Raw genomic sequence first — 14,129 nt, 5'->3', positions numbered from 1 at the left:
ATAAACAATATAAAATAACTTTTCAAATATCCAACATGCGAGGTTTTAACCTTCTAAGCCATTCACATCTCGTTTTCACCTAAATTTCAGGACCAACGACAAGGTCGGAACCAATCTCAATAAAACCACCCAAGTAAATTTTAACCCGCGGCTACACCTAGGTGCTACCCTAGGCTGCCTCCGTACCCTTACTGAGGGATCAAGTCACACGTAGTTCTTTTCACAAAATCCTGATTCTAATCTCCCTAATAATCACATAATCTCCTCATACACCGGAAATTCCGACGCCACGTATGGGGTCTGTCATCACGCTGGAAAATCCTACGTCACGTGTGACCTAACAATCATATCATCTCCCCATATGCCGGAAATTCCAACGCCACGTATGAGGTATGTCTCAACGTAGGAAAATCCTACACCACGCGAGACCTAATAATCACATAATCTCCCCATACGCCGAAAATTTCAACGCCACGTATAGGGTCTGTCATCACACTGGAAGATCCTATGCCACGTGTGACCTAACAATCATATCATCTCCCCATACGCCGGAAATTCCAAAGCCACGTACGGAGTCTGTCATCCAGCCAGAAAATACTACGACACGGGTGACTTGACAATCACATAATCTCCCCATACGCAAGAAATTTCAACGCCACGTATGGGGTCTGTCTCAACGATGGAAAATCTTAAGCCAGGTGAGACCTCAAAATCACAAGATGATACATAGGGTAGTGCGTATAGCACTTCAAACTGACATACTCTCAACTATCTAAACTAATAATAGAGGTATTCTTAATTTAGTGATACCAGTCTATAGTAGACTGCAACGTAATTTAATCAGGAAAATAATATTATTTTTAGACCAAAGATCATGCATATGAACATAAATTTCATAAAATACTGTATCACACAACTAGAACATTATACTTTATTTATAATCAAATAATATTAATTAATGGTAAGTAACAACATTTAAGGAAAATCATAAATCGAATCAATTTTCAATTTAACCTCAAATAACAATTTAGACTCGATAAAAAGGTTATCCGAATACCTTCCGAAAGGTGAAACTGCCTCGGAAGACTCACGGTCAACCGAGGGGTCCAACAACCCCAACTTGGTCAAACGGGCCCATGGGGCCCACGACCTCCAAATTCTGATTCGAAAATTTCTATAGGTTCTACAAGGTTTAGGATACATGTCCTACAAGTTTGGTCCGGATCAGACTGTCGGATTGCTCGCAATCAGACGGTTATTGTAAAACATAAAGTTTAAGTTATTAAATCGGAACATCCGGGGCTCTGATTCACAATCCGTGAATTCCTACACGATCATAAAAATGCCTAGATTAACATATAATTAAAAATGGGGTTGATCCAACGGTCCAAACATGTCAAACCCGGATAACGCCTAATATGCGATATCCAATCGACGATAAAGCGATATCTGATTGACAATCAAACGATACCCAAAATCATATCTGAACATACCGTCATTCTCGGGACTGCACAAGGATTATTATAGGACTCTAAGACTGGCCAAAAAGTGTCCCACGAGCTGCCACACTTGCGGGCAGCGCGTGGGTGTCCAAAGCGATAACGCTCACCGAAAAATCTCAAAATCACGGGCCAAGCTTCCTATCCTAGGTTTAAGACATCAATTGGAGCCACTTTTGTTCTTGGACCTACCCAGAAAAATGGCCGTAATTTCATCTCGAAATCCGAACAAACTTTGGATCTAAAATCAAACTATCAACGCTAGAAATTTATAAAATCCTACACAACCATCAGCTAGAACACGAAAAATAGGTGAAAAATCATACCTTACATGCCGGAAATGGTGGCCGGAAACCGCCGAAATGACGCCGTGAAGTTTTGGGTTAAAATTGCTAGTTTTTCGGCATTTTCCGGCGTCGGCAACTGGTGGCGGCGAAGGGGCAAAATGGAGAGAGGAGAGTTGGCCGGTCATTTGGGACCGGCCCTGGCTTAGGTGGCAAAATCTGTTCAGATGAACAGTGTTGGGGGAGGGGTCACGTGCACAGATGGAGAGAGAGAGAGAGAGAGAGAGAATATGATTTTATCAAACCCTTTTCGCTAAAATTACGATTATGCCATTGAGGGTATTTTGGTCGTATCTCTCTTGTTACAACTCCGATTCGAGCCCACCACGTGTCTACGGACTCATCTCGTTGTGCTCTATGTAACAATATAGTCGAAATTCCCAAATTCCTTCTCGGTCAAAAAGTCAACTTTAAACGTAATGAAATATTCTATGGGCAAAATGGTATTTTATCATGTTTAATTAATAATTAAACATTTATTTAGGACCGGGTCGTTACAATCAAAAAGATGATTGATCTCGAGTCATTCGTGTAGAGACACTAAGCTAAGTGTATGAGTGTTCAATAGAGAATGAGTTCATTGAACGCGATCAACAGGGAGAACTTGAATGGAAGTTTTATCTACATGTCAGTCAGGACCTCTCAAGTTCGAATAGTGCAAATTAATCCTTGACCTGAGGCACCACGAGTTGTCTCATGGAGGCGTCATGGGCACTTAGTCATGTTGAAAAGCTGTGTTCCTCTAGGCATAACCCAAATATATGACTAGGGTTCATATTAATTCATTGAGACATGTGAGTATACAATAAGGGATCTCTACCTTCAGTAAAAAGGGAGAATGCTCAGAAGATGTGACTCATAAGTCTTTGGCCAAAGCAACAAGCTAGGTCAATAATAGAGATTGTGATCATGCTCTAATGAATCACATGAGACTGTAAATCATGCTAAGGGCTTGAGGTAAATTCCATACCCCAATTAACATGATGAAGAGCATTGATTAAGAGAAGAACCGTATTGCACGGTAATTTCAACTGAATAGGTTCACAACCCCATTCTATATTAGCTTAGGCAATCGTGACATATTGCTAGACGTCACTCGTTGTTTGTGGAAGCCCTGAGAACAAGATATAATCTAATTCTCATAAAGGGAGAATTGAAAGGGAGTTTTAATTCACAATTAATCAATAAAGAGTTTTGGATCACCCACTACCTCCCCGATTAGAACCTAATGAATAACACACCGATAAGGTTAGAGGTAAGGAAATAAATATGATGTGCATAGACTTATTAATTTAATAAAGACATAATTAATTAATAGAATGCAGGAAGAAGGGTAACTTGGGCATAAACTATGAAATTGGGTTCAAGGGCCTTTGGACTTGGACCCCATGGGCTAATTGAGTTATGTAAGCATAGTATGATGACCACTTGAACCCCAGAAGCCCAAGTAATACCATATGGTTGGTTTTACCAATGGGAGACTTTGGTCTCATCCCTGTTTGTCTATTTAAGTGAACTTTGTCTCTTGAGAAAAGTTAGGGTATTTGAGCTAGTTTCAAAAGAAGAGTTAGAACACCATCAAGCTCTACCCACCTAGCCAAAACCGGCCACCCTAAGAAGTGAACACTAGCATCCTTCCTTCCTAGGTTGCATCATATCCTCCATCTTCCTTGGTGTGGTAAAGTTAGAGATTACCTATATTGGTGATTTGGTGAATCTAGAAGGTCTTCAGTAAGGTGATCAACTCAAAGGATGTCAACCTTGAGTAGTGCTTTAAGAGTAAAATTTATACTCTCTTTCTCTTAGTCTAGAATGTCTAGGAGTGGAACAATCTAAACCAAGTCTCAAGGTGTTTGGGGTTAGTTATGTTAAAGCTCAAAGATTAAATTTAAAGCTTCCATTGTCTAAAGGTCACTTGTAACCTTATCTTTGTGGCTAAATATAACTAGAATTCAATAATTCCTTTAGGCCTTATATAATGTAAAACATCTGAACCCTGCTCTTAAAATGTCTAGAAAAACTCTCCTAAAACAAAACAAAATCCTAAACAATTAAGACAACAAACTAGGAAAGAATCCTTCTTTGACTAGAAAACACACCAGCCACTTGTACGCACGTTTTAGGGTCATTCCACTTCTTATAAAATCCTGGAACAATATTATAAATGTAACTCGATCTCTAAGCTTTCCAAGCATATATCACATGACACTAGGAAAAATCGGAAACCTCTTCAACTCTTCAATCTTCCATAGCAGTGCAGTTCTGATGGTATTTCAACTTAGGTTGTCTTGACTTACAAGTCTGGACCAATTGACTTGGTAGAAAGTTATGAAAATTTGATATCATAATCTTCAATGTCTAGAAAGTTATGAAAATTTGATACCATAATCTTCAATATCTTAGCTTTCTTATCCAATTGGTCTTGCGCTAAAATTCATTCGAAAAGTCAATTTTTTTGTCGAAACCCTTCCAAGAGCGCAAAATAGCTAAAAATAAGAAAAGTAAAGTAATAATGCGCTCTTTAATTAACTTTCCCAACAAAAACCAAATATAAAAGGTATAAAAATATAGAAAATAATTCACTTATCAATATTGGAATCAAATCAACTACTCCCCCATAGTTGATCCCATTCTCGATTTTGAGGGTATTCGATTACAAATTTTAAGATGGAACCCACATAATTTATGATTCCTTACGTAAACGCAGTGGAAGTCAATAATTGAAATAATTTCAATACCCATATGTTAGTAAACACATGAAAAGCAGGAATTGTAATCATTCCAATACTCTTTCCCCAAAAGTAAACATACAAGTAATGATACTTGAAATCTCATAGTTTAAACTTTTACAATTTTGGATGGAATTGGGTCAAATTCAAATCCATGCAGTTAAGTTAGAGCCAAACACTGTGACTTTGGGGCCAACAAATTCAAATCCACCCCACAAATCCCCTTATCCAAAATACACAACAAGAAATAAGACATTTAAATTGATGGATAATTTAAATTTATGTGATCAAAATCTTTGAATGAGGAAATTTAAAAGCACTACGTGTTTGGATGAAGAAATTTAAAAGTATTAAGGAATTCATAAATGATGGAATTTAAAATGACGGAAATTAATGTTATAGAATTTGTAAAATTTCTTGTTTGGCCAACGGATTTAAAAACGGAATTTAACTTTTATCATCTTAGAATTTTATAAATGACAACTATTTAGATAGAATTGAAAATTGAGATTTATGACCTCCAAATTCCATGTTCTTTTTCCACATGGAATTTCTAGATTTATTTGTTTTTTATTTATCAAAACATGAGAATTGGTTTATGTCAATTTAGAAATTCTGTTGACAAAAACCAAAATTCAGAAATTCTGACTTTTGTGAAAATTCAAGTTTATTTCCATAATCCAAATACAACGTGAAGTGTAATATCAGAAATGAAAAAGCTTGGCTCCTTAAAATTATGGAGGAACTTCTCCTTACAACCAATGTGGTTTTGACACATATTAAATTTTTTTTAATATTCTTTTTCTTTTTTGTTGAAACTTTGTCAATATTGTTCGCTTGAATTTAACAAGTGTCAAAACTCCATTGGTTGTGAGGAGTAGCTCTCCTTAATTTTAAGGAACCAAACCTTGCTCTATAAGAAAATGATACTACTTGCCTCCTTACTTATAAAAAAAAAAATTTCTCTTTTATGTGAATTATAGTTTGACATATATGCAAAAATAATTTATCAAAAACACAAAAGAAAAACTTTTACACGTATGTTACACTGCTATTTATAAGAGTATAAAAGCTCATGCTTATCTGATAAGGAGAAAAGTATTTTTCATAAGGAAATTAAACCGTCGTTGTCCATTCTTAATGCACCCAGACACGAAACCCAGGAGGTAAAATGCGGTAAACCTGCAAATCTAAAGAAAAACCCTTTATTCATACCAATCATTTGTATCAAATTTACTGGTTGGCATTTCCGTTGACTGTCTGACTCTGACTCGCTTAAAATAAAAACAGAAAAATTGCCTTGAAGTGAGATTCGATATGTTTCTTAAAGATAGCATTATGATCCTTCTGTTGAATATAACTCCAAGAAGCTCTGAGATTTCTTACTTTCAGCAGTTTCTCTCACGTGGGTCTAATTGATAATCTCAATTGATTCTTTCTTTGTTGGGTTCGGATTTTCTGTCAGCTTAGCTTCACTCCCTCGGTTGTGGGTAGGTATTTTTATCTCGGTATTCTTAATTTCTTCTCATCTAATCGGTGTTTATTTTTTACTTGATTGTGGATCTTAATGTTTGGTCATGACTATCAGTTGTCCAGTTATGGATAGTGGGGATCATCACTCAGTGCATTTCTGGTAGCTTGTAGGATTTGACTGTTCATGCCTTAATTTGTGCATTTAATGAAGGGATTTTGGGGTTTGATAGGTCTTCATCTTGTTGATGCTTGTTAAGGACTGAAGTGATCTTTATTTCTGGGCCATTCATAGTAAGGACTAGACAAAGTAATTAGTTTTCGTTTTGCCTGAGTGTGAATTCTTCAGTTTAGATGCACCATGTTCTCTTTTTTCTTGGAAGCTTTTGCTTTGCCTCTCTGATTGAACTTGGAAGTATGTTCTGGTGCAATTTGAACATAGATGAAAAATAGGGAAGGGAGATTGACTGCATAATCTGAAGGTTTGGTTTTATGGGTTTATGAAATTATAATTTCAGAGGTCTTTTCTGAGACACATTAGACCTCATGTTTTGCTAATTTCTGTGGTTTGAGATTAGGAGGTTGGAAGAGGTTTTTCTGAATCTCCCTCTTTAACAGCTGATACTAAAATGACTTAAACTTGTTTCATTTCTATCTGTATGAGATTAGCTAACGTCTAGAATGCAGTTTTCCTTTTGGGATTACTAGAAAATGCATAAATAGTGATTTCACTTTACAGTTTATACTTTACTTACACTTCTCCAAACCCTTGCCTTATCCACTGATGTTACGCATAGCCATAATACTTTCCTAATTGTCTTTTCTTTTAGTCTGCATTTTCTTTTTCAGTACGTGATCATCTCTATCTATTGGAGGATGGTTTATGTACCAGGAAGTTTGCAGTTGAATGAGGTTTTAAAATATCTATAAATTTATACTTCTAAGACTGACCATAAATTTGTTGAGAAACGCTACTTACAATCTGAAATTTAAGCTTCATTGCTGTTCATATACACCAATTGTATCTAAAAGCATTGGCTGATGCTGTTGCAGGAAAGGCTTTTGAACGGAGTTGGTTGTAACATCTCTCTCAACAAGATTCTGGTCACTGGAGAAAATTCCTGTTACAAGGTGTCTGCTCATACCTTTGATGGAGACTAGAACAAACATGGTTCAGACACTGGAAGCTATAAAGGGTGGTGGAGGATCCATCAGGGTTGGGACCACTGGGACGGTCAGTTCCCTAATGACAAGAGAATTAGAGTCCATCAAAGTTGCACCTCCGACGCCTGCATCTTCCAGAAGTAAACATCAAACAGCTTCTGTTTCTGTTCCCTGTGGTGCTACTACTCCGAAAAAGCTACAACCAAAAAAATCATGTGATGAAGCTAGCAGCAGTGGAACCAGCAACTACATTAATCAGAGACGCCCTGAAATTTCACAGAAAACAAAAACTCATGCTAAAAAGACTAGTCAGATCCCGATATTGAGCTCTGATAATGTTGGCCTGGATAGAACTCCTAGTAGGCAGAAAACTAGTAAAAAAGGACCTAACATTGTTGAAGTTGTGGACTTAAAATGTGGGAACTCAGATAGAGCATGGGCTGGCAATATAACGAATCGACTGAAGAAGCTGGGCTTCTCAAAGCTCTCTGAGAGCATTGTCTAACCTGGTAATTTCTTCACATCAGATCTTAGATTCCTGTAACTGTATACAGAAATCCCAATTGGTCGATTGCTGTCTGAAACTTCCACCTTAGAACATATGCTTGGTAGGATCCTAGTGCCTCTTTTTTTCTTCTTTTGTGTTTTTACCACTGATTCACAAGCGGGTCTCAAATGACTGCCAGAGGAAACCATGCCTTTAAATTGTGGCTGAGGCTTGTGTGAGCTACATCTGCTGCTTAATTCGAGGTGGCTGAAGTGCTCAATTTCTTTCATTATGAGGGATCCAACAGTGCCTCTGGTGCCTATTTCCACGGGAGCATATGCAGCCATTTTTGCAGCATCTCTGTTGGCAATGGTGCTGGATTTAGACATGTTTGGTTCTGTTGGAGTGGAGGGGTTGGCTTGTGGATGAAAAGTGGTGGTTTGGGGTTCAGTCTTGGGTGGGGAATGTGCTTTTCTTTTGGGACATATGGTGTTTGGCCTTTTGCTATTTCACAAGGATTCTTTGCTTTGTGTTCTTTATCTAAAGTGAACAGCATTTGTTGGGTTGGCTGGTTATATACTCACCTCATTCATGTGCTTACAGATAAAAAGGTAGAATCCCTTAAGCTACCACACCTTCTTTCTCTCTATTTTATTTTATTTTTAAATTTGACCATTTGGGTCTCATTTACTGATTTAATATAGTTTTCCATACTTGGATTATGTATTGGATTCATTATGACCGTCGGATCTTGCGGAACAATTTTAGTTTGATGTATTATGTTGTATTGCAAATCAGTCAGTAAAAGTGACGGTGTTGGATTTTATTTGCTTTTTGAAGTAAGTTGTTGAGTTCTTTTCTTGTCTTGAATGGCAAGGGAAAATAAAAGGATGGTGAGCAATGAGAGCTTTCGAAGTTTGAGGGTTGCTGGTCCTCTCTCATTTTTCTATTTACATCATCACCTTTGAAGAATTTCTTGATACACACCATGTGAATTTCTTTCTTTTTCCCCTGACTTGAGGAGAAGGGCATTCATTTTCTCACTTCTTGTTACATCTCATCAGCAAGAATAAATAGAAATAAATTACTAGCAGAATTTGGTATGATATGAAGAACCATGTAATTAAGGTTGCAGGTGGGTCAATCGAAGCTTTGCATTGCTATATGATGATATTTCATAAATAAGTAGGTTGGAAGGCAATAGAGTTGAGCCTTTTTTTTTTTTTTTTTTTTTTTTTTTCCATGCAGAACAATTAAGAACCTGTTTGTCATGAGCAAGGTCTAAAATATCGATGATATCGGAAATATCGGTAGTCCAAAAATATGGAAATTTCAATGGAAATATCGGGATATTATCGATATCGATAAAAATTAAATAAAAACCACGGAAATTGTAAGAAAAACTTAGAAATTTTTATTGAAACTTTGGAGATTTAGTCAATTATCTATGAGTTTATCACAAAAAATTAGAAGGAAATGCATTGCATGATGGATTTAACTAATTTAAGTTGATTATACAGTAAGCGGGCAAACACTATGAGTGTAAAAAATATGTAATAATTAATGAAAAAAGATTAAATACACCGTAATCATTTGTATATAATGATTTACTATAATATTTTACACTTTATACATTGCATGGTAAGATACATGAGTGACTTAGTACCACATAGAGTTCCTACGAGGTTCAAATTTTTCACTATCTTCATCATCTCTATGTGTAGAGTAAGCGTATTGTGAAGAGTAGTCATCAAATGATAAATCCCCAAAATAGTTTTGCATGTAATTGTTAACATATCATCCATATAAATATAAATATTTTAGCATGTTATCACATAAACATAAGTGATATGGTGTTTAAGGTGTTGGAGGAGTAAAATGGGAGGGGTTCATATCCCCTTTGTGCTTTTTTCTCCCCTTTTTCCCTTTTTGTTTAAAACTTTTTTTTTTCCTTCACATCGATATTTTCCGATATTATCGTCGATATTGTCGATATTTATACGATATGTACATAGATATGTTTCGAAATATCCGTGATTCGAAAAAACCAAAAAATCCTCTATATTTCCTCGATATTATCGATATTTCAGACTATGGTCATGAGCAGAGCAAAATGGGTTAGAACGGGTCACAAATATCAACCGCAACTACACTAAATACTCGTTTGGGAGTGATTTTGGCTTTTGGGAAGAAGCAAATTCCACTTATTTTCGAAAAAATCACTTTTAGTGATTTAAAAGTGATTATAGGGAGAAACACCTCCCATGTATTTCTCTATAAAATCATTTAAAGTGATTATTGAATTCTCTAAAATCACTCCCAAACGAGCCCTAATAATAATTTCATAGTTCGAATTTGGCCTAAAAGTAGTAGCATAATTGCAACCATAGATTTATTCGTCGGTTTGTTTCAGTTATTTTCCTTTTCTACATAATTGAATAAATATTTTGTATTCTCTTACATATATAAAAGGGAATTGCATACTGTCAATTGAACTATATTTGAGAAAACTTCTTGCGGTTGTTGATTGAGAAATTTGAGAGAGATGATGTGAAATTTGAAGCGTTTCCTAGATTTTTTGTATTTATAGTTGATATCAATGTGTGAAATGAAACATACTAATATAGAAAAATGAAGAGTGTTAAAATATATGTGATTTAGTTTGGTTTAGGTGGTTTCTAATTAGATCAAACTAAATCAAACCAAACTACTTGTCATTTCATTCGATTCACTCCAAAGTAACACTTTTCAAGTGTAAAAACCAAACAAAATCATTTGAACTGGTTAAATTTTCCAAATTTGAGTTGGTTCAGGCAGTTTACGATTAGTTAGAATAAAATTGACAAAATTTAATTTAATTAGTATAAATCGAGAATAAAATTGACAAAATTTTATCCATAGGGCCTTATCATTAATCCAATGGATTAATTTAGGGCCTTCAAATAATGAGTGCCCAAATAAAAGTCAACGAACTCACCATCGATTGGCTGTGAAGCATTTCAAATCAACGACTGAGATCGCTTCTGTAGGGAAAGCGTGAAAAGATGACGACACAGACTATTATTTCCAGTGCACTTAGAAATGAGTGGATAGGAGGAGTGATCGAGCTGAGAAGTTCACAGACAGTAAACTGAAAACTCAGCAATGGCTTCAATTCCATGTACTGGTGTTGCTGCTGCTGCTGCTGCCATCACCTCCAAGTCCTTTCCTTCTTCAACCAAATTCAACACCCGGTTCGTGGGTACCCGAAATAGGCTCGGGTGGGTCAGGCCCTTGGGGCTTGGACCCTCCAACGGGTCCAGAGCCAAGTGCTGGTTTAAATTCGGGAAAAACGGTGTAGATGCTGAAGGTGCTGGTATTTATGGAAGCCAATCCCGTGATGATTTTGATAGAGATGATGTTGAACAGGTTCTTTACTCCCTCTCTCTCCCTCTCTCTCTCTCTCTACATGTTATTGTATATGTGTATATATGTGGGTGACTGTGACTGACTTTTGGTGATGATCACAAATTGTTCTATGTTTGGGAAGCATTTTTCTATTTATTTATGGCTAGGCAGATATGCGTTTCACAGTAAATTATGTATAAAATATAAAGAACAAGGATTGTTCAAACAAAATATTTGTTTCCAGCTAATTATAAAATATAATGAGGTGAATTTTGCATCAATTATTAAATTAATGACTTTATCATCAAGTAATAAAAGATATTGAGGAAATTGAGAACTCATTAAACATTTTAGAACATATAAAATTATTTAAATGCATAAATTAAGGGTAATTATAATTATGTGTTCTTACCGAAATTAAGTTGGAAATAAGTTTCATTTATTTTTCTAGATTCTTGGAGACATTTGCTTGCAATAAATAAATAAGAAGGGGTACAGATAGAAGAGGGAGCTAGATAATTTTTTTTCTTTTTGGGCAAAGAGCTAGAATAATGAAGTTCAGAGGAAGAAAAGAGATTAAGAAATTTATTCATCAAAAGGATATAGTCTTAACGAATGTTTTAACATGCATTCTAACTTCTTAAGAGCTTCATTTAACATATAAGAAACAAAGTTCTTGCCAAACTTACTGCAGTAGCAATGGTACTTTTCCGGGTGTTATAAAGGCACAATTAGGTGAAGCATCGAATTCTTTTGTCCGTGTAGTTCAAATATTCAAGAGGGAAGGATGATTGTTGGCTTCTAATGTTTGTGTCCACAGGCAGATGCGCATGTATATATAATTGAAAATTTGTAGTGAAGATAAATTAACTAGGTGTATGCTGTGCAATTTCATATTGGAATGTGAAAATGCAATTCTTTTTCTTCACAGTTTTCTGAGTTCTGGTTGTCCACCAAGAAGGAATTTGCATAAGTGCATTGAGAAACCGGGTCTTCAGACAGCAAAACCCTTTTTTTGCTGACATATAAATTAATAGAAATGAAAACCTTGCTCTTGTGTCATACAACTTGAATTTATCTAATCGCCAAAATGGAATTAGAGGGAATCTTTGAATTTGGTGTTAACATCTATTGGATGCATAAACATGATCCTTTTCAGAATTCTCAGGCTTGAGGTCCCTATACATCACACCGGTAACATGGTGGAATTGGCCTGCATATAGAAGCATTTTTTAGATGTTAGCACCAAGCTATATACAGCTTTGCCCCGTGCGTCTGCATCCATTGCACTGTTTTGTAGGAGGAGAATTTGCAGGACAAGGCATTTTCATGGTCATGTTGCAGTTCATGTGTCTTTAATTGTATGCTCACAAGGGAACCTTTTTTATTTCTTAAACAGTAACGTTGCATTATTCAGTTTTTGCTATTAAATCTAGAACAGGCTCAAGGTGAGAGCAGGTGACAAAGCGTTCGTTTTACTGTCTTATATGTTGCATAAGGTCAAACATCTCAAGCATGACCACATTTAACGACTTATGTGTTTCTTCATTGCAGTATTTCAACTACATGGGTATGCTTGCTGTTGAAGGTACATATGATAAGATGAATGCTCTTTTAAGCCAAAACATCCACCCGGTAGACATTTTGTTGTTGATGGCTGCATCTGAAGGTGACAAGCCAAAAATTGAAGAACTTTTACGAGCTGGTGCTAGTTACTCTATCAAAGATGTCGATGGCCGGACAGCTCTTGATAGGGCTGCAAGTGGTGAAATCAAAGACTTCATTCTTGGTTTTTCAGTTCAGAAAGCATGATTTCAATGGTATGTAGTTTTTGTGTGTGTGTGTGTTGGGAGTGACTTTATCATCATGTAATCTTTTCAACAGCTGCTTTAACCCATCAATGGCTATAGGCTTTGTCAATTTATACCTTGCTTTTAGTTTTGTCTTCCTTTCTCTTTGTAAATTTTTGAGGCTACAGGGTACTGTGTCACTTTGATGAACAGCAGAACTATTTATGAGAAGATTAATCTAATTATGAAATGCACCATATGAGTATTTAATCACTTTGTCTTTAGATAAACTAGATTACTGAAATTGTTACAAACTAAAGGAAACAAAAAAAGAAAGAAGAAAGAAACATGGTACGTATCGACAAAGATAATAGTTGATTATGTTTTCATTCCAATATTTATATGAACTTCAATGAGCTTTTTACCTATCACTTCAATTCTGGGCTGAACAAGGTTTTTCACCATTTATGATCTAGTATATCATACTGATAACTCCATCTTAGCATAGAGTTCATTCATGCCTGGTCATCGAGAAACTTTAAGAAAACTCAAGAAAAGGTAAGAAAGTGGAGGAAGATCTGAATATAAGAGGAAAAAAAAAAGAGGCAACAATACTTGATAGCATGTAAAGGGATGAGAATAATTGCATGATTGTATACACCAATAAACAGATTACAACTACCGTCATTGTTAAATACATATGGTGCCGAATAATATATAAAAGAAAGTGTTTGTACCATATTTTGTAAATGGACCAAAAATGGTCTATCTCTCAGAGGAATATATTTTAAAGCTTAGGCCCAATTTTTCTTTCTTTTCTTTAAAAACAAAAGGAACCATTTTTCTTAATGGGCTTTGGATAGATAGGAAAAAATTTATAAAAGCCCACAGAGTCAGGTAATCCAGGCCTTTAAGTCACACTAAAGTTAAAAAGATCAGTAACCATTGTACATTGACTCACGTGAAGGTCTGAAGAAGTCACCATTAATGGCGACTTAACCCTCTTCTCACCCAACAAGAAAGCAAGTTAGACAAAAGCCACCAAAACCAGAAGGAGCCGAATTGCCAACCAAATTTCTGGGTACAGAGAACTCAAGTCAGGAAAGCATCTCAAAAGACCAGTGGTTTTGTCAAAAATGTCCCATCATCCTGCCTATGAACTAGTCCAGATCAACATATGAACCAATCCAGATCAACATATCAATAGCTGACTTTGGATAACAGCAAAATATCATCTTTCAGCTTTCATCATTGAAATT

At 35.9% G+C, this 14,129-nt stretch overlaps 3 protein-coding genes across 3 annotated transcripts; 2 read left to right on the top strand and 1 right to left on the bottom strand.

Moving 5' to 3' along the window:
• The first annotated feature begins 5,733 nt into the window (after positions 1 to 5,733).
• On the top strand, positions 5,734 to 8,532 carry LOC117623764. The gene is made up of 3 exons (XM_034354734.1): positions 5,734 to 6,062; positions 7,096 to 7,715; positions 7,893 to 8,532. The coding sequence occupies exon 2, from the start codon at positions 7,193 to 7,195 to the stop codon at positions 7,709 to 7,711; it is 519 nt and encodes a 172-aa protein (XP_034210625.1). The 5' UTR covers positions 5,734 to 6,062; positions 7,096 to 7,192; the 3' UTR covers positions 7,712 to 7,715; positions 7,893 to 8,532.
• Positions 7,292 to 8,112, bottom strand: LOC117623765. The gene is made up of 2 exons (XM_034354735.1): positions 7,713 to 8,112; positions 7,292 to 7,402 (listed from the first exon to the last, which is right to left on the bottom strand). Exons 1-2 carry the CDS (start codon positions 8,080 to 8,082, stop codon positions 7,389 to 7,391), a joined length of 384 nt encoding a protein of 127 aa, XP_034210626.1. The 5' UTR covers positions 8,083 to 8,112; the 3' UTR covers positions 7,292 to 7,388.
• Positions 8,533 to 10,791: 2,259 nt separating the features above from the next.
• Positions 10,792 to 13,140, top strand: LOC117624802 (protein LHCP TRANSLOCATION DEFECT-like). The gene is made up of 2 exons (XM_034356256.1): positions 10,792 to 11,101; positions 12,635 to 13,140. The coding sequence occupies exons 1-2, from the start codon at positions 10,838 to 10,840 to the stop codon at positions 12,890 to 12,892; spliced, it is 522 nt and encodes a 173-aa protein (XP_034212147.1). The 5' UTR covers positions 10,792 to 10,837; the 3' UTR covers positions 12,893 to 13,140.
• The last annotated feature ends 989 nt before the right edge of the window (positions 13,141 to 14,129 follow it).

Source organism: Prunus dulcis, chromosome 4 (assembly GCF_902201215.1).
Source record: "Prunus dulcis chromosome 4, ALMONDv2, whole genome shotgun sequence".
In the NCBI taxonomy this organism is placed as follows: Eukaryota; Viridiplantae; Streptophyta; class Magnoliopsida; order Rosales; family Rosaceae; genus Prunus; species Prunus dulcis.
Note: the sequence above shows the minus strand (reverse complement) of the source record. Positions and strands in the feature narration are given on the sequence as shown.

What these genes read in the sequence shown, in the direction of transcription:
- LOC117623764 (XM_034354734.1), top strand. Translation starts at nt 7,193, where the DNA reads ATGGAGACTAGAACAAACATGGTTCAGACACTGGAAGCTATAAAGGGT.
- LOC117623765 (XM_034354735.1), bottom strand. Translation starts at nt 8,082, where the DNA reads ATGTCTAAATCCAGCACCATTGCCAACAGAGATGCTGCAAAAATGGCT.
- LOC117624802 (XM_034356256.1), top strand. Translation starts at nt 10,838, where the DNA reads ATGGCTTCAATTCCATGTACTGGTGTTGCTGCTGCTGCTGCTGCCATC. An exon ending in ATAGAGATGATGTTGAACAG is followed by an intron (nt 11,102 to 12,634) that starts GTTCTTTACTCC and finishes TCTTCATTGCAG; the next exon opens with TATTTCAACTACATGGGTAT.